Here is a 24,701-nt window from a genome sequence, read left to right as displayed (position 1 = left end):
ATTTTTTCGTGCCCACGAAATTATATCATACCATTTCTACTTTAAAGATATAAAAATGACTCTTAATGATCTCCAGTTGTAGCAAAATAATAAAACGATGGACTTGCATTGTACTCAGCTCGGAAATACAATCAATACATTTCGTGAAACGAAAGCACAAAATGTGACGAACGTAAAACGCTGATAATGAATCATCACACAATGGGTAACAAATGTTATATTTTATGGAAGTGCTGTCAAATCAGCAACAGTGAACGTGCGTATCACTTAAAAGAAACTGGAAAGTAATTGCTTTACTTTAGAATATAATACACAATTGTAATTAATTACTTTTGTTGCAGCAGTCATTCCAATTTTAATTCACTACGTCTGCAGCGAAGTAGTATGCTTCATAGTTAATTACTTTTTCGAAGTACAGAGTTTCAGTAGATCGTTCCGATACCTCCAATACCGATATGATGAATGCGCAAAGGCGTCGGCGTAGTATCGGGTATCATTATTGGAGTTAAAAAACTACTAAAACTCCCTCTACGATCAGTCCCTCAATATTTATAATGCTGCACAGAATCCCTGAAAAAGTGAATAATGAGCAAATCCGTGTGCAGCGTGAATTGCATGCAAGTTTCCATCGTCCACGTTTGATTAAAATCTTTGTGAAGGCAGACTTTATAAAAACATCCACAAAACGAGACAAAAACTATATTTCATCTCGCACAGGTTTCGTTTGTGGTTTCAACACTAGTGGCGCTAAAGTCTTCGACAATGGGCTTCACAATATGCTGCAGAATGGTCTCCGTTTTCTGCGCCTGGTCACAGTCAATGCGGCTCTTGGAGATGTGGATCGGTGGCAACACAAATTCCCCACAGTCACACTTGGCACCAGTCACAAAGTCAAACGTTCCCAGGCGAGCATTGCAGCTTGGACAGTACAGCTTTCCCTTGATCCACTCCCCCTGTCAACAGAGACGACAAAGGATAAAAAGTCACTCAATGCTGGCATAAAAATAGTTGGCTGAAAAGAGCCTTTAACAAGTGACAGGAGAAGTGCATCAAATTAGTGTTCCCATTCTGAATGCAAAATAATTAATCAATCATAATTTCATACATCGAAGTTTTAATCAGAAATGATTAATTTTTATCATAAAAAATAACTCAGCAATAAAAGTGAGTTTATGCTGTGAAATCTGCCAAAGCATTTTTTTCAGGAAAAATCTTTACTAGCTTTGCTATATTACTCTACATGTCTGTTCCAGTATTCTAAGAAAAAGAGGAGTGTTGGAAAAATACCTGTCTTTATTCACTTTCTTTAACCTTGGTGGGAGTTGGTTCATTTACAAACTGCTACAATGGTTATCCTTGGACAAAGTTGACAAGTTTTATTGTAAACCAACCTTGTGGACATTATTTAACTGTTTCTCATACCCGGGGAGACTATGCGAGATGGAAAGAGCTGAACAATACGCTGTTCTAAAGTTTTTCACATTGAAACGTAAAAATCAAAATTAAAATTTTGCCCATGTTTGCAGCGGTAGTACACTACCAAAAGGCACGTGCGACGAAAATGCTGCCAAAACTGAAGAACTCATGCTTCGAGACATACAAACAAGAAACAAATATGTATGAGTGACCTTGAGGACTGACAAATGATACACAGCATTACTCACAATTTAAACATCAGTAGAGTCGCATCAAAATGGGTGTCCAGAATACTGATGCCTGTTTGACGCTACTGACAACTGAATTTTAGTTGGAAAAACACAAACATATATACACACTTGGTGATACCTTACTCAGAACAAACCTGAGTTCCTTATCTGATAAAACAAATGTAACATTCCATTACAGCATTCTTTTTATGACAAATATGACAAGTTGAAAGAGCTCACAAAGAGAAGAACAGCGATCAGTTAATACTGACTGCTAAATAAAGTGCTGTACCCCAAAGCCCTTGCTCTCCTAGACAGTTAATCCATGAGAGTCCTACCACCAAGTTACTTTCTTTTCTGGGCCAGAGAAGTAACATGCTGAAATACCTAAATAAAATTCATCTTAGAAGAGATGGTTAGCCAACTGCCATAACAGCAAAAGGGAATCGTGATGTGATCAGTCGAAGTCATTCAGGAGCACCTTTTGGAGAAACCAGAAGTCAATTTTTGAGCAGCGAACAAAAGTTTTGAAGAGCAAGGATATATTTTATTTCATTCATTCCACTGCAAAGACTACCTTAAGATTCATGTGCTTGACTGTTCAACTAAATGTTATGCCTTCTTTGTCTCCTTACTGCTGTGCAACCACTCAATAGCATCCATTGCACAGAAATCAGTCTGATACCCCCAAACTCTCCGCAAGCTGTTCAGTTGTACTTAAAAGCACGAAAGACGCAGCAACAAGAATGTTGAGATGGGAGCCATAATTGATGCCTAATGTAAGGCCCATTGTAGGAGCCACTTTTGAAACATGCCGAGTTAAATGTAGGACATGAACATCATCTGCATGTGGTTATTACAGGTATAGAATCAAAGGTAAACTGATTAGGTATTCCACTGGAACAATGCTGGAATAGAGTACCAAATGTTGAGTACCAGATTGGAAGTTTTGATGAAATTCTAAGGGTGCAAAAAAGCTGCAATTCTTAATACTGTTAAAAAACTAAAAATATCTTGTAATTTTATTATGCACATCAAAGGCATCATACAAGTGCAGCTCTATGATGATGTAAAATCAGCATGTAAACCGTAAATGTGCCTTAAAAAGTCAAGCTAAACTCGCCAAGGTTATTCCCAAGATTTGATTTGTCTACAGCCAAAGCTATTTATTTATTTATTTATATGTAAAAGTTGAGAGGTGTCCCCCAGGGCTCTCTCTGTGCTGGGTCCTATGCTCTTTCTGCTCTATATAAACGACATCATTATTGACATACAATAAAATATAAGGTTTTTGTAGACAATTGCATTATGTATAGATTAATTACTAATTCTAGAGATGTTATAAATTTACATGGTGATCAGACAGATTTTTTGTATGGTGTGATACCTAGAAGACAAATTTAAATGTTAAAAAATGTGTACACATCAATTTACAAAGAAAAAAATTCCATTACCTCTGCTTACATAATGAATAATGAAATAATTAAAAATAGCTCAAGTGTTGAATATCTGGGTGTTCTGTTATCCAGGGATGATTTATCATGGAAGGGACATGTTAAAATAATAGCTCTGAATGCCATATGTACGCTAAAGTTTATACAAAGAAATTTTCAACAGGTTTTAAGACAAGTTAAGGAAACCTTATACTTTACATTCATTCGTCTGTGCATTGAATAAGCTTTAAATGTCTAAGATCCGCATCAAATTTATTTATTAGACAAACTTGAAAAAATACGAAATCAGTGTGCTAGATTTGTATTAAACAAATATGAAGTTGGAGGGAGTGTCACTAACATGAAGGAAATCCTACACTGAGAGAAACTGAGTGAATGCAGAAAGCTTTTTAGGCAGAATTTTTAGGTGATATCTACGACAATAGACTACTAATCAATAGAGATACTTTTTTACAGGAAGCTTTTTATGTGTCAGGAAGAACAGATCACCCAGACCCCAAGTCAGGCTATACCCTGTCACACTGATAATTTCGCTTATTAATTTTTCCCGAAAAACCATTGAAGGGTGGAATAGGTTGCCGATGAATGTGTTCAAGGCAAATTTTCAAAAAAATGTTCTCTGGTGCTCAACAGTGTTTTAATATTATATTAGACTTCATAAAAATATAGTGCATCTTTGTTTTACATCTGTTCCTAAAAAAAAAAATTATATAACCTATTTTCGGCAATGCAAATTTTTCAGGAAATAAATAAAAGAAACTACTAGCTGTTTTATGCACTCAAAAACACCAGACAAGCAACAAGAGTGTTACGATGAGAGTCATCCTTTTTGTCCAACAAGCTCCGCTGCCGCAGTCGCTTTTGAACGACATGTCTAGTTCGTAAAAGATGGAGCACAGGTATCTATAAGTGGTAAGTTTAGATATGAAACTAAAGGCAAATGTAGTTGTGATGCACTGAAATGATGTTCGAATAATGTAGTTCGAGAACAAAATCAAACCTTTTGCTCAGGTTATGCAGGCTGCAATGAAACTACAATTGTCAATCCAAATGAAGAATGATTTCTGATTTAGTGATGAACATCAATGGCACATCTCATGCATAGTTTTGGCAATCCAAAATAAGTGAGTGCAAAGTGCACCCCTTTCAAAAATTCAGCTGAAATAATTAACTAATTAAGGTTATTCACTGCCTTCCATTCATCCACTACTAAAGCTGGTTTATTTTTAAGTCTTAACGACATCACCTTCAAACAGGTTAAGGCCTGTATAAAAATGGCAACTGAGTATGGTATTTAAAATATATATATATATGTCAAAGCTATAGTGCCATTCCAGTACACATTTTTTGTTTAAAAATTATGTTTCTATAGCCAAGTTCTCTCCAATCTTAAATTTTAAAAACAAGGTCACAACCAATTATGCACGCAACTCATCAGGATAAAGCAGTCGATATAGACTGGTCGAACATTTATTGTGACAATTTGACTGCAAGGCAAGTTGTCCCATCAATATTTCCCAAATGTATTCTTTTTTTTTCAGTAGTATATTGTTTTTGAGGAGTGTACTTCCCATCAAGCGAAGAGAGATATGCAAAAGTGGAATGTCTACATCACGGTGTCACTTCCCCGCGGTGCGCCAAAGCTTGGTGAGAAGCGCACTCAGTGAAGCTAACTAACTCCTCCGAGCAAACCACGAATAGTGAGAAGTATTGCAGAACTTCCGAATACTCTTAGTATTCTATACAAAAATACAATATAATATTGCATTAGTGTCAGCGATAATCAAGTTTAAAAAATTCGCACAAATTTACCGTAACGATCTGCCAGTGCTGCAGGTCCTGAGATCATAATTTCACATGTAAAGCTATCACTTCAAAACACTCGACGCCGAATACGCTTTATGCAAGGATACGATCGAGAAGACAGAAATGACTCACCCCGTCTAGCTGGTCTGTCACCCAGCCTGGCAGCTCCTCCTCTCGCACGTACCAGACAGTGTCGATCTTGTTCACCGGGCACGTGAAGCTAACGCGGCCAGACCACTGGACACCATGTGATGAAACAATGTTGCTGCCTGTAAGGAGTGCCTGACGGCACTTCCTGCACCGGAAACCAGCCTCTTCTCCCATTCCTAAAGTTCCCTCCCTTCAGGATGCTGCACGAAAGGGTGCCATAAAGAAAGCGGCACAGGTAATCCAGCAATCAAGAGCACAAATTCTCTTAAAGGTATTCGTCTCGAGATCGAACCGTGTCGCCACCGTGCGGCCGAAATTGGAAACGCGCGAAAGCGGGGATACCGCTGTGCGTCTGCTGCTACGGGCGCACGCTCAGAAGCACGCATCTCGACGACGCAAGCCCGTTTCAGGCTGAGCTTGACATTCCTTATTAAATGTTTTATGTTTTTGTAGCCGTTTCGTCTTACTTAAGGCTGTGTTGCATCGTTTCCCATGCATAGAAATTTAGCAAAGCGATTATTATTAAGTCGGAAGCTTCCATAAAAAAATCCCACGTATTTTTGTTACCTCGCACAAACCGTGACTTTCATAAAGCATTGAATGTTGAGTGGGTCTGTGGTTTGATTAGAAAATTAGCCTGACTGATCGCTATCCTTTAATAGACTAATCAGTCAATAAATCCGTATGTTGATTTTTCACCGGTCATATTGCGTGAAAGACGTTAAAACTATACATTGTTTTACTGGTTTTACTATGTCATAAATGGCATATTGCATTCCCATTCTAAACCTCACGTTGCGAGCCCTACATGCATATCAACACGAGAAGCCTTTTTAAATGAAGCATCTTTTGAAGTTATTATTTAAACAGTATAATCACCTTCAGTAAAATGACAAGCACGCTGAAGTGGTTTACCGTGCAAGCCTGTGTCACAAAAGAAATAAAGACGTCAAAAATATTAAAGCAGGTATTATTTACTCCTTGTTGACTTTCTCCAGAACAAGAGTCCAATTAACCGGCAAAAAAAATTGCAATCAAAGCATTACTTGAATAATCTGAAAGTTAATCGATGAACTGCCCAATCCCTATATACGTTAGGTGAGGGCGGAGGCTGATCGGAAAGTCTCGTGAAGGTTGCTAGCCCTCATCAGTAAAGGAGTATCACTGCGGCCGATACTGTCGGTGTCGTGGTGCGCGTCGTTCGTTGGGGTTGCAAAGTCTACTGTATTTGAATACAAGATTATTTAGCCAGAAATTTATAGTATTAGCCTCTTGACATCCGCAGCCCTTACCAAGAAAATTGAAGCGGGTGAACCCACACTCCCGAGAAAAGCATTTAATAACAGGAACATTGCTGCGTAGCTGGGTTACACTTGTTTATTTCGGTCACGGCAGATATATTAGAACAGTCTGTTCCACTTGTTTCAGTTGTCCTGCCAACCGTGCAGTTTGCAGATCTTAACTAGAAGAGACACACTCCCCTCATCGCAACGCAGTAGATTTGTTCAGACTCCATAAAACTTACCTACACTATGGTACAGTAAAAGGGCAGAGGAACTCAATAGCATGGTAATTTCCAACACAGCGCTAACTTATCTTCATTCTAAATATTTATATTACTGCAAAAGCTAGAAGTAAAAAAAAAATCATAGAAGCTGCGATTTCACAGTCCACAGTACCGGTATTATGTTATCTGGGTTGGAATTTATTGTTTTTTTTTTCCCACGTTGATGAACCGATACATTTATTTTAAAAAAAAATATTTAACATAAATATTCCAGTTCAGCCGGAGACAGGCATCAGTCGTGGTGATCCATGCTTTCCAACGTCTGCCTAGAACAGACGACGCACCCACAGAAGCGATTATATAAATTTAGGCCGCACGCTGGCAACACGATTCGATCTTCACTGAAGCACCGAACAGTACCACATCCTTTTCCGCTAGAATTGATTTCCCACCAATAGTATCCGACAAAATAAACGCAAGAATCTACGCCGTCTCGCGCGTGAACGTGGAGAGCCTATGGGGCGGCCGTTCTCCTATCCCCGATTTGATGATGATGATAGCGCGACCGTAGCGCCACCTCTAGGTCGATCTCGAGGCCAATACTACAGAGATTATTGATGCGTCTTTTTAAAGCATGAACTTGACCTTCTTTCTACTCATCAAGGCGCCGAGGACCTGGCACTCGCGATTTGCACAAGTGCACTCGACGCACTTGTCACTCGAAGCCAGGGATACCTCACAGGACTCGCGCACCCAAACCAGTTTTGAAAATGCTTCATGTGGCTGACTGCGCACCTAAAAAATTCAAAATCATCATAGTATCAGTAGTAGGAACACGTGTGCAAAAGCAAGCGATAATGGCACGAAATTTCGGAACAAGCGAAAATCGTTCCGCTGTTTTCGAAAAATTAGGGCATTTGCTGAACACCATAATCTAAAGCCTACTTACTGCACATAAAAGGCGGATATGATCATGTTGTGAACACAGTTGCATTTTCTCTACGATAATTATTCTCACGTATGGTAGTGGCATGTATCTGTAAGAAACAAGACTAATGCTATACGTACGACACCGTGCACCCAAACGGAAATGGCTATACGCACGACGCAAAACTTGTTGGGACTCGAATAAAACGAATTGTCAAAACAAGTTTTTGAAGCGTTAGCGTAGCCTAGTGGAAAGTTGCCCGCTTCATAACAGTCGACCCAGGTTCGATCCACAATGAGCGTAGTCATTTTTTTTTACTTTTTTTTTTTTTTTCTTTGAATCTTTGGCGATATTTACGACATCTCTTTTTTGCAATTTATCACTGAAAAAAAGAAATTTCATCAGTGAAACTTTGCTGAACTAAATGGCATGGGACTCCTTTTCCGGAGGTGTAATGGGGGACAGCGGGGCTCCGGTTGCCGGCTGGACGCTGCAAAGCGGTGTGTACAACGGCACACAGCGGGTTAATGGATTTGTAATTAGCAGCCGCAGACTGTCACTGCAAAGCAGCATGAATGCAGGGGGGGGGGGGTAGGATAACACGCTCCCCAGCAATATCTGCACCATCCGAAAAGAGGGACGCATATCTCAACTGCAAATTTCATGCTATTTGTGGCTGCTTTTCTGCGCGCGTTCCTGGTGCAATTCTGGTTGCGAAGTCGCTTATCTGGCGAAAGAATGTCACATCAAGTACAATGGGCGGCTACAGAACTTTTTCCAGGGGGGGGGAGCAAACATATTTCCCCCCCCCCTCCTTCCCCGAAATATCCTGGCGGCAACACCATGAAAGTTTGTTTCGTACGCTTGGACTGATTATAGTCCAGAAAGTTAGAGCAACTCTCTGCAGTCACCTCGTCCCACATCCAACGCACTAAAAGTATGTCAATAAAATTACAACCTACAAGATTACATAAAGGTTCGCAGTCATCATTTCAATTCTGTTGACATGAAATTAGACAGCTAATATGACTTGAAACCTATACAGATAATGCCTATCTCCTTACTTCATGCCTTCGGTGAATAATTTCCGCACCAAAACGTATTGCCAGTTCCTTTAAACCAATGGTTACGAGATTGTTATTGCAATACAACTGTCTGTATTCCTAACCTAACATTGCCTTTACCGTGCTACATATTGAGCATGTTCGAATTATGACCTAAGTAACCCTGTGAAAGAAGATAATAAACTGTAGAAACGGCAAATTCCCACAGCACACAAAGAGACACTTCATGCTATTACGCAACATAGCATACAATTTATTAAATGATATGTTTATAGAGTGCAGCTATCTTGTTCCACATACCGTAAAATACCGGGCAAGCGCCCACTCAAACTTTGGAGATAATTGCAAAAAAATGGGGGATGGGCGCTTGTCCGGTCATCAATTTTACATATACACGAACTCATCTCTGTTACGTCACGGCGCGGTGGTGGCGCATCGGACGCACTTCCGGTCCGGGGCTGTGGGCGGAAGTGCCCATCTGAGACGTGTATTCCTGCGTTGTTTTGAAAGGAACCAGGCCAAAACCTGCCTTCTTGTCAAAATGCTGCGACTGGGGCTGTACCAAAAGGGTCGAGAAAGGTTTGAAGGTCAGTTTTTATGCGCTCGGTTCGTCCGAGAACGTGGATATGTGCCGTGAAAAGGGAAAACCAGACGCCGTCGGACCACGATTGCTTGGACGGGAAGCCTTTTGGGTTGAATTCACGGATACTTCTTGCCATCAGATTTATTTTGTTCCAAAAGGAACGCCGGAAAACCATCAAGTTGTACGACCACCTGCGGACTACGTTCACTGCGTCTTCAAGTTCAAACGGTCGCCTGATCGTTCGAACTGTCGTCTGCTCTATCAAACGTTCTGCTTGTCGTCTGCTTTTTTAGAGGACACCGGTACGCAGACCAAACGTGGGCCCGGTACTTGCGATAAGAAGTAAGTGCAGGCCTCAAAAGACTCAGTTTGAAGGTTGGTAAGCAGGCTCGACGTAAACAGTAGATACAAGGTGACGTTGATCATTGTTACCAGTGGCCATCACCGACTTGTTATGCCTGATTCACTTGGTTAGATTCTGCTTGCGATTTTCAGTATCGACGTCGACCATCTCAGCTACGGTTCACGCTTTTGCAGTCCGAGCGACGTCGCTACTGAAAATTGCAAGCGAAATCTCATCAATTTCACTCACCAGCTCTTCGTGTAAACTACTGGAACATATAATTTCTAATTACATCAATGATTTCCTCGATAAACATGAAATAATCTCGCCTTTTCAGCATGGGTTTCGAAAGGGACTTTCTACTACTACTCAGCTCATTTCAACTATTCATTCTTTTGCTTCTATAGTAGATAGGCCTGATCAAGTCGACGTCATCTTCCTTGATTTTAGCAAATCATTCGACAGAGTTCCTCATTCCGGTCTTATATACAAACTAAATGAGATTGGCCTTCCCAGCACAGTTGTTCAATGGATTTCATCTTATCTTCAAATGCGAAAACAATTCGTCGATGTAGTCGGTCACCATTCTGATCCTCTTCCTGTAATTTCGGGTGTTCTGCAAGGGAGTGTCCTTGGCCCTCTTCTTTTTTCAATTTTTATTAATGACCTCACTTTTTGTATGGATAAAAGCGTGAGTATTCGTTTATTTGCGGACGACTGTCTATTGTTCAAGGATATTAACTCTACTAGGGACCAAGTTGTTCTGAACGAAAGTCTTAATGCAGTTTCTAGCTGGTGCGATCGTTGGGAGATGAAGCTTAACCAAGAAAAGTCGTTGTACATGCGCATCACTAACAAAAAGTCCTCTCATCAGTATGAATACTTTATTGGTGATAACTACATCTCTCGGACGATGAGCTTTAAATATCTTGGTATAACAATTTCTAGCAACTTATCTTGGTCTTCACACATTGAACACGTTTGTGCAGCTGCCCGTCAAAAACTAGGTATGATAAGGCACAAGCTTAAGCACGTGCCTTCTCATGTGAAACTTGTAGCCTATAACACATTGATAAGAACGAAGTTAGAATACGCCTGTACAGTCTGGGATCCATTCACAAAAAAAGATATCAAGATGCTGGAAGATGTTCAAAAGCAAGCAGCTCGTTTTATATTTAATCGCTACCACCCGCATGACTCACCTGCTGCCTTAATTCAAAGTAACAACATCATCTCTCTTGCATCACGAAGGAAGCTAGCTAGACTAAAATTTCTTTATCAACTCTGGTTTAAAAAACTCCGGCTTGAATCGTCGTCCTTTCTCCACCCATCCTCGACTAGGCGCACAAGGCATGACCATCCGCATAAAATAACTCCAGTATTCGCTCGAACAAATGCATTTAAATACTCCTTCTTTCCCAGAACCATAACAGAATGGAACAACCTACCTCATCAAATATTTATATCTGACAATGTTTTGGAGTCGATTGAGCGTTTGTTTGATGTGTAATTCTTTGCGTTGTGTTTTATTTTCCTGTTCCCCACTACCGCCACCCCTCCCAACTTCGTTGTGAGCTATTACATGTGCTTTATTACAATTTTTGCATAATTTTCCCCTGTTCCCCTCTCCCATTTTACAGATTACCTGGTGCTGGGTTTTTTTTTTTTTTTTACTCCACTTTTGTAACCCCCAATCCTGCTTGGGCCGCAATTGGCCTGCAGTATTCCTAAATAAATAAATGTGAATAAGGCTTTAGCGTACATTCTGCGGCGTCCACGCGGAATTAATCGCCGCAAGTCAGATTATTCACGCGAGGTTTTGCGGTGTATCGAGCCTCGTTAATTTCGCTGACGCCGCTCGAGTAGTCAGACATCGTTAAGAGGACGTAGAATCAACAATTCTAACGCAAAAAAGAGCGCGGGGACTCACACCGAGGCCGAGAACATCGCATTTCAATGGTTTGTTTATGGGCGACGGCGAGCTACTTGCCCACACCCCCATCGCGCATGCGCGGCGCCGGTGGCGTCCGCTAGGGGCGCTCCGGGCACTCCGGTTTGTTTGTAAACATGAGTTGGTGTATAAATGTACTGTGCATATATTCTCAGATCTCAAAAATTTGGTAATGGGCGCTTAATGTGGAATGGGTGGATGGGCGGTATTCTACGGTATATTCGGGCGCCTCACAATGTGGAGGGCACTTTCACACGACAGCACCTGCAGGAAAGATCAGACAAAGCTAAAAACGAACACACGGTATTCGCTAGGTCGTTGCCAAAGAATGTAGCCCTCAATGGACAGAAAAAGCCCACATATCACAGAATTGAACAAATTGGTTTCCAGCTTAAGATCGCAAGGGTGGTTCGTTTCTATCATAGTGGTTTCCAGCAACGGCCTCCAGCACGCCACCCCTTGCCATGATTGGTCGGTTTGTTGCCATGAAGCGGACATTTGAACATTGGTTTAGGCATCACCTTAATTTGTCGTTTTCTCAATAGCCATTTTGAATTCCCAGATACTAAATAGCATGTTGGGAACAGTAAATCCATAGAATTAAGAATATTTATTTGGTTTGGGTAGCTAAAAAAAAAAAACAACGCCGGAGTACCCTTTAAAGGGATGGTGAATCGAAATTTGGATTTCAAAAAAACAATGCTGGAGATGTAGGCGGGACGCTACAGTCCCTACAACACTACTAGTAAGGCAATATCTCAAATGGACGGCCATATTTTTGAAAAAAGAAGTCGAGATTGAACCAGGCCGACGAGGCGCGTGACCGTCAAGATACCTAGTTTCCTCCTCTCTTTGCTTCGCTCCCTCAAGGCCGCGAGGCAAAGAAGACGTGAGGCCGTTCCCTCTCCTTCTCGGAGAAACATGACGTCAACATTCCTGCCAAATGCGCCTTTTTTTTTAAAATACGGTCATCTGTTCGAGATATCGCTGTATGAGTGATGTTTTGGTGTTTGTAGCATCCCGTTGCACGCTTTTGCCACGTGTTTTGGGGAATCCAGATTTCGGTTCAGCATCCCTTTAACTGGTGTGGGTGCAGCCTTTGGTGCAGCTCTTCTTCTTCCTCCTCCCCTCCCCCTCCTCCTCCCCTCTTGCACCCTCCTCGAAATTCCAGGGGTGGCGTGGGTGCCGACGTTTCATTTCAGCGGTGGCTGGGTGCTGACGTTTCATTAACTAGTAATGCGACGCTGATTGGAGAAAAAAATGAAAGAACGTTTATTATGCTGGATTAACTTCGATTACATGGAGAGGTCTCTTTTGAGTGCATTACGTGGCATGTCTCTGGTCGTTCTGTTGAGCGGTTTCTTCCCAGGCAAGCACAAGCGGTGTCTTCCTCCCAGGCAGGCGCTATGGGCAAAGTCAGTTCTCGCTCTCGCGAAGCGTAACCAAGCTGCGCCCGCAACCCCGCCTGCTCGCGAAAAGTCGCGTATTGAGGATCCATTCCACATCTTGCCAAGGACAAGCAGACAAACGAGCTGGGCCAAGCTACGCCCACGGTCAATAGTACCTTAAGTGAGAACTTGAGATTGGGCGAGTTGGTTGTTCATGTTTGTCGACGTTTAGAGCACTCAAAAAACTGTCATTCAAGCATTCACACACCCAAAGAACCCTCCTTTCACATAGCGCTCACTAACAACTTTGTATTTCGTGTTTTACTTCGGCTTCTACTTCTTCAGATTTTTGACGATTTGCAAATAGAAAAAGACGACATAAGAGTAAAAATTCCTGTCTAATGCTTAGGCTAATTCGCGGCTAAATAATTAATCTCTTTTCGTGATAATGTTATCGACGGCGTACTAACACATTTGTCCTCTAGTCGTATGATACTGTCGGCTTCGATGATTTCCCTTGTTAATTGGTTTACACTTTTGCCCAACATGGTGCTGTTGTTGAAGTGCGCGACACATCCACAATCCCAACAGGGTATCCCCAAGTGGCCAGAGTTAGCGTTTACAATGTTGTCGGAGTGTTCTCAAAGGCGGTCATTTAAACATCGCCCAGTTTGTCCAACGTATTGTCTTCCACATGAAAGGGGTAATGAATAGACAACCCCCTCAACGCAAGGCACAAAGTTGGTCCTATGCTTCTTGGAGCAGCAGATTGCGGGATCCGAGGGTGTGGTGACGTTTTTGCGAAGACTGGACAGTTTGGTGGGTGCTGAAAACACGATGTCCACATTGACTCTGTTCACTGTTTCCTTGAGGCCGTGGGAAAAATTGTGGATGTAAGGGACGATGACTGGTCTTCGTGTCCTGTTTTTACCGATGTTTGCGGCACGAGCACATTTTTTTACGAAACGAGTGCGAGGAAAATGTCGGTACGACGCAGTCGGTCGAAAAATCGTTCCCGAAACCGGAAAGCCATGCTGCAAAGCTACAGCCTAACGAAGCGTAGCCATCAAAGGACAGGCCGTGAAACAGCACAACCAAATAGTGCAACTTACCAACTTGACAGCACTGATACGACAGATGCGGTGACAATATCGAAAAAATGTGTCTCATGTCTTTTGAATTTTACATTCTCCGGTAGTTAAGAGTAGTTGAGAGTCTGAGCACGCCACAGAGATTCTAAGAAACAGAAGAGCCCTCGAAGTTGAAAACGAAACTCAGTGATGCCAGACCAGCCAGATATTCTCAAATAAGTCGGTCAAATACCAAGATTCCGACGTAACGTAGGTAACGACTAAATCACAAACAATTTCAAAATTTTCCAAATTTAGTAAGATTCAAATTCATAATATAAGTAACTTGTTAGTGTTTATTGGTTATTGGGTTATAAGCTCGCCCATGTTTTCGTCTATGGTCGTTTTCGACTGTTTGGAAACAAGGACACGCTAGGTGACAGGTCAACAAGAATATGGCGGCAGAGGCGCTTGTTGGAAAAACGTGTTCGATGTCATTCGCTCTAAGCGCATAACAACGCGTGATAGAAAGTCTGAAGTCTACACATTTCGAAGAAGACATGAATGGCAACAGGTACAGGAACAACAATCGTTTTGCTCGGCCTCCCAATAATAACGCACGTTGGCGGAGTGACCAATCATTCTCTTGTTTTGGATATCGACGACACGAGTTGAATGAAGGCTCTCCACCGAACGTTGGCAGGAATGAAGCTCTCGTCCGTCGTTCCCCAATGCCTGGCACCGTCGACAGACAGGAGACGAACTTGGTCGGTAATTCCCGCGGTCACTCCCAACGCGGACGCGTCAGTAATGAAGCGTTTCGTCCGACGCGCTTTCAAGAGAATCGACTCGGGTCCCTGTACGATGAGCAACGCGCGGAACGCGAGATGCAACACGAAGACGCGATGTCTGAGGCGATGAAAGCTGCATTCGACACGGATTTCCGTCTTCAGTCTCCAGTCAAAGCGCAGGAGCAATGGCGATCTCAGCCCAAAATTTCTTACGGAAACCTAGCGGAAGCGCCGGAGGTGCCAAAGCGCCTCCCGCCAATACTAAAGAACTCTCACAACCCGTGGCAAGAGGATAATCGTTTTCGCCCAATTGAAAGCCAGCGTAACTCCGCGCAAGCCAGAAACCAAGAGCACAGCTGCAACTCTTTGGCGCAAAATGGCCAGCACGAGCCGAACACATTCCGAGACGCCAGCATGCCAAAGGTTCCTTGGAACCACGCACCCGAAATGCGCCCGGGCCCTGGTTTCATTGAAGCGCCAGAAAACAAACAAGGGCAACAGAGAGATTGGCATCCTTCGTCCGAATGCTTCGACCAGTCTAATAGCAGAGGCTATTTTGAAAAGCTGAAGCACCAGGAATACCACAAAAACCTGTTCGGGAACCGTGAAGCATTACTGAACAACCTTCATGCGAAGCCTCTGTGGAGCGCGGAGGGCAACCAGAACTCCTCGTTTGTAAATTGCAGGGAGGAGCTGTCATTCTCCACATTTGGCGGTGCAAACAGTCGGGGTAACAACTTCCAGACCCAGGAGAATCGCACAGCAGTCAGCAACAACTTTCAGGGTACCTGGAGGGACAAGAGTGAAGGGAACGGTAACATGAGGGGCAACTTCCGCAAGCCTGGGACAGAAAACCGCCGGGGAAACAGAGGCCGTCCTTGCTTACAAAGCGTGGAAAGCTCGAGGAAGGTGGAAAGTAAGCCCTATGCTCGTAACTGGAGCGGCCATCCCCCAAGTAATCCTCCAGCACCTTCAATTCCAAAAGAGCAACAACAGTGGGAGGGTGCCAGCAATCCAAAGGCACAGAAGTCACAGGAGCAGCGGCCGCTCGACGCTCGAGCCATTCTTGAGAGGAAGCGAAAGTGTGCCGCCGAGGAGGAGACCCCAAATCCGCAACCCCCGGTCGAAAACGACTTCGAGGGTGAGGAAAGCTCGGTGCGGCCTGCTTTGCCTCAGCTGCACCTGGGCAGATTCAGCGAGCACTTGGACCAGAAAACAATAAGGGTACAGAACACAGACAGTCCCCGGAACAAGAACACCCAACGTTGGATTGAAAGCCACTTCTCCGAGGTAATTACCCATAAAGCTGTCTCCTTGAGAAACTCACTGCAGATTGTATTGGTTGCAAGCAACCTTTAAACCTATCAGTCCACAATGTTCTGACTGCCCTCTGAGTTCGTACACAAATTGTTTCCTTGCTTTTAGGGTAACGTTATTTTTCAAAACACCTTGGTACTCGCGACGTGATTTGTTGCCACCCCCGAATACTACTGGGGGACCCCAGAAGTGGCTGTCGATGGTGTTATTGATTGTGAAGAAAACTGGGCAACCCTGATACTGTCGTGCTTACGCTTAACTGGAGCGCAGAGTCACATGTTTTCTCCCGAAATAGCTATGCTAGTCGCACTGGGGAAATCAATGACTTGATTCGAGAGTATGGTTATGTCCACTCATTGGGCATGACGAAAGAAGACTGAATGCCAATTAATGATAGAATAATGAATTAATTTGGACTTCTCGAGTCATGGGCCGGAAAGAGGGCGGGGGTGGGGGAGGGGGGGGCGGGGCGGGGCGGGGCGGGGGGCAGGACAGGACTAGAGCACTATATAGCTCCTACAGAGCAGAGTAACGCAATCCTTTGAACCCCGTGTTTTGCCGACAACATGGCCGACAGAGCGGCTCGGCGCAAGTCACGTGGTACTCAGGGTTCCAAGAGGCGGCCCGCCCTATGGGAGAATACATGGAGATCGACACAACACGGCTGATTAAAAAATGAACGGCGAGTTCACACTTTTCAAAACTAGTCTGTCGTGAAGTTAGTAAAGCACTAAACACTTTATCAAAGTTTTAACAATATCGGATGCGTGTGCAAATTTTGAGAAGGCAATTTCCAAGGCAATGGCGTTTGAAGCAGACTATTTTTGCTCGCAGCGGAGATGGGCTTTTCGGGTTGGCCGGAACGGGTCACGTGAATGGTGTGACGTCGCCGTGTCGTCTGCTGCATGATGCCGCTCAGGCAATTTTTAAAAAAAAGTCAGGTCCTTTGCGGGGCACAAAACTTAGCGCGAATTATTCTAAAGTGTTCCATTATTATGTCAAAAATGATTGCGATTCCGTACATTCCCACAATACTGGAGAAAAAACGATTTTCTCACATTCTCCATGCATTTCTGACCGCAGTTGGAACCTCCGGGCGTTCGCCGCTAGTCGCCGAAAGGCGGCGTTCTAGATTGCGCTACTCTGCTTCGAAGGAGCTATATAGTGCTCTAGACAGGACATACTTCACCTGACGAGACCTCGCCACCCTTTTACATTGCTCAGCAGCAGTCTTACACTGCACGTCACCCTTCGGCGACAACCTGGCTTCGGGGAAACGGCAAACTTTTTTTTTGTCCTTCAGTCATGTGGTGTAAGCAAAATTTGGCCACAGTAAGGAAAAGGATTTGATTTGTATTTCTGCTTGCAGAAAGGCATAGAGCACATGTGCACGCATGGAAAAGGATGCGGCTGTCTCTTTCCCGAGAGCACATCATCAGATGCAACGTGTGAGCCCAGAGGCCACTGCACTCCCCTTGATGTACCCAATGCGATGTGACCGATCAGTTTCACCAGCTGCCATTGCCCCACGGTCCCGTGGAGAAAGACGTGTTGTCATGCGTTGTGGTAAAGTGTGACTGGCCTTACACTCGGTAAATACCTAGCCATGGGCAGTAAGGGGTTTCTGGCTATAGACCTTCGTATAACCTCATACCGGCGCATAACTGACGCACCCTTGACCCAGCACATTTCTGAATTGCCCACTGACACAGGGTGTGGGCAAAAAGGCTTGGAGACGGGCATCGTGTGTGAATTTGTTCCGAGTATTTCTTTTTATCATGTTACAGTTTCCAAAATTCTACGGCTTGGTGGCTATCACTGCATCATTGTCGGGTGCGCAAATAATTTTAGTGAGCATAAGAACAATCGCGGAAAGTCCGCCATGAGCACGAGAAGCTGCAGTGCGAGTGTGGCTGCAACGCTATTGAGTTTCACACGTTCCCCAAAGATCCTTATCTATGCAAGTGGACCGATTCCAACCTAGTGCCAGTGCTCCGATTAGGCTCTCACTGCAAGGTATGCTGTTACTCCATCACATAGGGTATGAAAACGTCTCCACGCAACCGCTAAAGATGCAGCTGTCAAATGTCGTTAGCTTATCTACATTATGACTATAAATTTCATGGCTCGACTCAAAAAATTAATTATGAGAATATGCAGTCGTGGGTAAATTACTTTTAAAGAGTAATTGGTTACAGCAGATAGTTTGTAAAAAATGTATTTCAGTTACAGTTGCATAAAAGTGAATGTAATGCATTACCTTTACAGTTACTTCCTCATAGTAACTTAATTACTTCCAAGATACTTTTTTTTTTGTTTTTTTGTTTTTAATTATGAAAACATTGATAAACACACACGATGCCTATGATTTATAATTTTCTTTTAACTCTCAGAAAACTTGAACTTCACTTTTTGAGACATGTATTATTAGCGTCGCACGGCTTTGTTGAATGAAAGCGTTGGCTATTTCAATACAGGACGGACTAAATAATAAATTTATTTATTTGTGTAATGCAGCCGCAAATACTTTACAAATTTATCGTCACTGAATTTTCCCCTATTGATGCACATCCTTTTCCTTGCTAAAGAGGCACTCAACGGACAAGCTAGACGGCACTACAGTACTCGGGAGTAAAAAGCTTTCCTAATGGTGGGAGTGTCGTTGAGGCTAAAGAGCGCTGTCGAGGTTGCAGCCTTCCATCATTCCGTCTCCATGCTTAGCGGTAATGTCCAGAAATGAAATTAAGATCTCACCCTGAGGTGCCTGTGAAGGTTGGAGGAAGAGGACCTCCCAGCTGCGTATACTCTTGCAGTGTTTGCATTTTGCAGCAGGCACTGAAGATATCGCCACCACATTCGAGAAAGTCAAAGCGCAGTTCATAGCAGGGCCACGGTTACACCTGCTGTTCGTCACTCATGACAGCCTCTGGTTTGAGCGATAACGGTTAATTACAATCCAAATATTTTCCTTCTTCTTTGTGACATTCGCTATCACTTTCTCTTTCTTTTATGAGCTTTCTTATTCCCCTTTCTCAGCTGACGGGAAGGGGGCGATACCGATGAATGGACGAGTCTATTACAATAATAGGGAGGGGAGCAGAAGGCTAGAACCATTTGCAAATAAAGTGGAAAAGACCGTTTGTTTACCCTTTGTTTAAAAAAAGGTAAAGAAAATAGTGAGCAATAGCAACACAAAGTCGTCTCGAAGTGTGTTACGCTCTTTGTTTTAATTTCTTCTATGCAACACAGGACAAAAGACTCGATCGTGGATCATGGGCTCACGACCCCTGGGAAAGGGCAAGTCGACCAGTAGAAATATTGTCTCTGGCCCCGGTCACACTGTTTCTACTGGCGGCGACTCGCTTTCACAAAGAAAGCTATTGCCGCGACAGGGGCTCTCGTTTGGCGTAAACAGTTAACCATTAGGTGTCTACGCGTCGCGTGTTTCAGCAAGGTGGCTCTGTCACTTGGCTAAAGAGGTGGGGGTGTTCGATGAGGTCGGAAAGGTGAAAACGGGGCTAGAGAGCCCCGCACGAAAATGTTGAAATAAAGCGAATGCTAAATGCGCTTTTACGCACAATGAAAAATGAGAAACAAAACAGAAAGAACGCCTGCCCTCTGCTCCGGCACTTTGATCTGATAAAAAAGGTTTTGAGTACTTGTTTTATTTTGTCGTGTCTAATGTGGGGCCCAGCCTCCGCACGTGGTCGAACCTGCTGTATTGTTCACAAAATAGGATAATGTTTTTATTTTTTTTTCGCAAAAGGTATTTGTATTTTTGCGAATACTTATTAGTTATTTTCTCAGAAAAGTATTTAAGTTATCGTTACAGTTACTGCAAAAAAATGTATCGAGTTACAGTTAAAAATTACAAAAAAAAAAGTAACAAGTTACAGTATTGCGATACTACCCAAGGCTAAGAATATGTTACCCTATGGTGACAAATATGCGGCATACCACTCAAAAGAAAATTTTGTGCCTCAAAAAAAAAAAAAAGCTAAAAAAATGATCGTTTAATTTTCTTCTTTTTTTTTTTAAGCACTTCGGGTTGGGCGAAGTTTGGGCTTGGTCTCCTCTTCAAAAAGCAGGTCGGGTTTAGGCCAGGTACGGACTCATGGTTAAAATCCAGATGGGCGTGTACTGTGTCTTTATACTAGTAGTTTCGGTCAGGTCAAGCCCTTAGATGCCGGCTCGTGGAGTGCTCTAGTATGTGCTAAAAGAAACGCACACCGTCTTGTTAGGTTATGTTGAAAAGTTAGACATGTTCAGTAACATTGACCTTCCAAATTTTCTTAAAATATTTTTTTTCTTTTTCTTTTGGCCATTTAAAGTTTTTTTTTTTAGATTTTACTTTACTCTGGAAAACAAAAAAGTGAGGGCATCCCATGAACCTGGTACAAGACTGTTTTAGAAACTGAGAAAGCGGTACATATATGTCCCTCTGCCTCACACTAGGTTCTTTGGCTTGCTTAGCGCGGACCCGTCTCGAGGATTTACGACGCCCTGTTGTATTGACACAGTGGGGAAGGCTGATGAGCAGTTTTTTCTTTTCTTTTTTTTATATATTATTTTTGTGCATAATTTGATTACATTAGCAGTTTTAAATCTATGGTACTCAATTGTAATTGTTTTTGTTTGCAGATTATGTTGATTATAGTTAAACAGCAAAGTCGGGCGATTCGTCTGCAGAATTAAAATGAGAAGCTGAACCGAAATCTAAGATTCTAAAAGTAACCCCCATATTAGCCTCCCTCAACACTACTATACCCGAAAACAAAAATCACACACAGGGATAGCGATTGGATTATTATGTTTATTTGAATAAAAAGTTGATCAGGCGAAGAATCGGCCAGAAGCCGCCAGTGCGAGCGAGGCCTTCTGGGACTACTTGGACGGAGCTGACATTGCAATGATCTCAATTCGCATTCTCCTTTGTGGGACTGCCGTAGCGGCCGTGGTGGGCAGGTCTGCGGATCGCCGTATGAGCACACAGGCGGCGCCTGCTTTTATCCAGTATTCACAACTTTAGCCCGCCGCTCGCCCTCCCACGGACGAGCAGAGAACTAGAAAAACAGGAACGGCAGCGGCGGCGGCGTGGAAAAGGTGGCAGGGGCTGTCAGCCTAGATGCGTGAAGCGGTTTTAACGAAAAAAGTGAGCGCGTTAAAATAGGAATTCTTGTGCTCCGCCTCGCAGCAGCGTTGCACGAAGGACCCGGATGTCTAATTTCATTAGGGACTTTTCGTATATTGCATACGCTTCGTATTTCTGGTCTGTGCATGACCGTCAGCTCGATCTGTGCTCAAGGTGACGGCAAACGTTCCCGCTAATAATGTAGAGCTCTAGCGTTCGGTCTATGAAAAGTCTATTCTTTGCCCTAAGTAGGAGAAAACTGGTCGCGCAACGATATGTCGAGCAATACACGTCGGGAATGGGTTTGGGTTGTAGGAACATGACCATTTATTCCAAGCACTTTTAAAACATAAAATATGCATACTTGCTTTCAGGTAATCACAAAGTAAATAAAGAAATGCTCGAAGCATTTTAAGCGCGTCTGTGTTAGCGAGCCATTCGTGACGAGAGCTTAGAATGGGCACTTTTGGCGAGGGGGGTCGCAGCGTTGCAAATCACACGGTACAAAAAAAAAAAAAAAAAAAAATAGGTGCAGTATATTAAAATACACATTTTTGGTAGAGCAATAACTTAAACCCCTAAACACGCCGATTATGGTAATAGGCAGCTTTAGCATAGCGTTACTGCAGGCTACCGTTGGCTGCCGTGAAAACGGCAACGCTATTGGCACGTGCCGAAAAACGTGTTTCAAAGGCGCAGCGCAAGCCTCCGGTTGTAATGCTACACTGCATGGTAGCCCGTGGTAGTAAACTTCCTATCAAAACCGAGATGGTGAGCCACGAGTTGCGAGCCTGTGACATGAATGCATCAATACAGTGAACACTGCTCTTCCGAAGCTTGACGGGTCACCGTGGGCGGCTCACTTTCTAGAGCACTGATGGCGCAAACACGATATCTTCATCACCCTCAAAAATATTGTGCCACAAACAGTGACTTGGCCAGTGCGTAAAACGCGCTCGCCCACCGCAAAGCTTTGCAAGTCGAGGTTTCTGCAACTTTTAAGTATCAGCATGCTCATTTTGCTAACGCGCATCCACATCTCCGCATTGCCTGTAATATGATCCTGCCCTAACCACTTCGCGTTTGCAGGCAAATAAATCATTTCTATTGCACTGACGAGCGTCAGCGAGCAGGCGCACGGGAAACCCTGGAGAATCTATCCCTGTCTCTTCTGCCATCTTGAAACTACCGCCCCACCACCTATAGGGCGTCATACCAGCGACCTCAGGTGTTGAGCACGCAGTCCTAACTTCGCACTCTGTCTGCTAATATGGCTGCGTGTGGCAGCGGCAGCAACGGCAGTGACGTGATGTCGGGAGCACGAACAACTGCCGAAGAAGAGACATGGAGTGGTACTGTACAGCTAAGTTTCGTCCGTGTCATCAGACGAGAGCTATGACGTGATGAGAATTTTTGGGAACTGTTTTGTACCTCCGAACTATGGCCCTTTACGATTGCCAAACGAGGTCCTGTTTATCCAGTTTGTCCGTCCTCACTTCTATTACAAATATTTGATTCCGCTTGCAAAGAAAGAGCAAAAAATATTTAAACATGAGCCAAATGAACGGAATTCATGCATATTGGAAGCGCCAGATAAAGTTGCGGCTGGGGCAGTTCGTGCTAACCAAAGATTTAAAAGAAACGAGAACAGCCAAAGGCTACATACGCTGAATAACACCTTGTCAAACTGTCGATTATGATACATTTGTTTGCTTTTATGGCTGAGTGGCCGAGCACGCCTACTTTTGGTACCGACCTATCCAGAGTTTCAAAGGGATACTTCAACGAAATTTGAAATATTCCCGTCGTGTTCAAAAATAGGTTGAATATGATCCACAATATCCGTAAATGACAATCGCACGTTTGTATTTTGATCCTGGTGGCTGTATTTTTCGTTATAAACGGCCCACTCTGGCAAGCGCTCGGAGAAGGCCCAGCTTAGAGCACGTGACACCCAACGCAATCGTGACGTAGGTCGTCTCAAGACGAGCAAAGCTACGGCGAGGCTGACGTTGAAAGGATGGCCTAGTCGTTCCAGCCACCGCAGCGGCTGCTTTTGTATGAATTTTGAGTGACGGGTTAATCTTCTATAATCTTCTAGGGGGACAATAGCGACTTCTGCGGCGCACAAAAGGGATTCTCGGGAAGAGGGGAGTTCCTCCTTCCCCCTTCTCTCTTCGTGGCCGGAGACGAGACAACCTCCGTCACTAGCTGTCAAGGTTCCTAGACGAGCATTACAAACGAGGCGTTAGCGACATTCACCAGGTGCTCTTTGCTAATCGTTTAATTTGTTTTAAAATTACTTTTTGAGACTTTTTTAACAAGATATTGGTATGTTCCATGTGATACTGCTCTTTTGAACACACATAGACCAAAAAATGAGCGCCGAAATTTCGTTGTAGTATCCCTTTAAGTTCTACTCCTTTCCTGATTGTACTTTTCTTTTTCTAGTTTAATAGAACAGCCATGTAATTTGCCCATCACTGCATCTTTGAATGAAATATTGATTGAATATTTTTTTCTCTTTTGCACCACATGTATTGTGATTGACAATGGGAATTTTTGAGCAAATAGAAAATTAAAAAAAAAAAAAATAAACATTCAACACATTCTGATTCTTTTTTCTTTTTTTCTGTACATACAAGCTATCCAAATCAATAAATGATGGCAGTTGGATGGCCAGCTCATCAATCGAGCCATACTCTGTTTCACCTAAAGTCAAGTAAACCCAAGGCTGCCGGCGTGAGCTCATAGCTTCAGCATATTTTTACTGCCAGAGCGCACGTGTGATGAATGCAATCGCTGCAGCTACTACTTGCGTCTCCAGTGTCGCTATGTGCTTGTTACCAGCAGGGGTTTAACTTGGTTGGCAATAACTTTAGTCGCGGGCAAATGTATGATCACCCGCGCAAGAGACACTTTCAATGCACCGTCACTCGTTCGCGCAACACGTGAAGCCGTTGTTGCTGCATGCACGCGTTCATAGTTTCCACAGTGAAGCAGAAAATGCAAGTACATAAATATTATAGTCTGAAAACAACGAAGTTCCTTGTGCCGCCATATTTCTGAGTTTCAGGCTGATGTTTTTCGCTGGCCAGCTGGGACTTCATAACAGTTTTGGGTCTCTTGGCTCTTCTCATGGTCTCCGTCTACAAAGTCGTTTGTACAATACGGTCGCTTTTGACAAGGACCAAAGCCATCTGTCAAAGGCGAACCACTTGAATCAAAAGTTTCTGCACTGCGAGCTTGTGTGGAGTCGGGCGCACAGGCCTGTCGCTGTATACTATGCCGTTTTGAACAGTTTTGCACAGCGCAATGTTTTGGCATATCTTTTAAGCTGTTTCACACCCGGTGGGTGCCACACGCTATCCTAGAAGCTGCTGCATCGCCACATTCACCGCGCAACTGCCGAGAAACGAGCGGAGCGAGGGTTGTGACATCACAAAACGAGCTTCTGAAAATGCTTTCCAGGTGCACCCTACAGTATCAGTTTTTTTGTTCAATTAAGTTTAGACGGTATTTTTTTTTAAATATCATTTATTAATAAGTGATAGGCTATAAATGCTAGTAGG

The 24,701-nt window shown here is 43.4% G+C and overlaps 2 protein-coding genes across 2 annotated transcripts in view; one reads left to right on the top strand and one right to left on the bottom strand.

Moving 5' to 3' along the window:
• Positions 1-679: 679 nt before the first annotated feature.
• Positions 680-14,049, bottom strand: LOC8042044 (E3 ubiquitin-protein ligase RNF180). Its single transcript, XM_002415177.5, has 3 exons — positions 13,933-14,049; positions 5,039-5,256; positions 680-953 (listed from the first exon to the last, which is right to left on the bottom strand). Exons 2-3 carry the CDS (start codon positions 5,228-5,230, stop codon positions 705-707), a joined length of 441 nt encoding a protein of 146 aa, XP_002415222.3. The 5' UTR covers positions 5,231-5,256; positions 13,933-14,049; the 3' UTR covers positions 680-704.
• Positions 14,050-14,091: 42 nt separating this feature from the next.
• Positions 14,092-24,701, top strand: part of LOC8042045 — a 38,639-nt gene continuing 28,029 nt past the window's right edge. The window contains exon 1 of the mRNA XM_029979422.4: positions 14,092-15,971. Coding sequence (XP_029835282.2) covers positions 14,451-15,971 — 1,521 coding nt within the window. The 5' untranslated portion in view covers positions 14,092-14,450. The remainder of the gene's footprint in view (positions 15,972-24,701) is intronic.

This window comes from Ixodes scapularis, unplaced genomic scaffold, assembly GCF_016920785.2.
Source record: "Ixodes scapularis isolate PalLabHiFi unplaced genomic scaffold, ASM1692078v2 PGA_scaffold0__279_contigs__length_252992795, whole genome shotgun sequence".
NCBI classification, from domain to species: Eukaryota; Metazoa; Arthropoda; class Arachnida; order Ixodida; family Ixodidae; genus Ixodes; species Ixodes scapularis.
The sequence above is the reverse complement of the archived record's forward strand: the minus strand, read 5'-3'. Positions and strand labels throughout refer to the sequence as shown.

Excerpts from the sequence above, each read along its gene's own strand:
- LOC8042044 (XM_002415177.5), bottom strand. The coding sequence starts at position 5,230 with ATGGGAGAAGAGGCTGGTTTCCGGTGCAGGAAGTGCCGTCAGGCACTC. Across the intron at positions 954-5,038 it reads TGACAGACCAGCTAGACGGG|GGGGAGTGGATCAAGGGAAA; the intron begins GTGAGTCATTTC and ends CTCTGTTGACAG.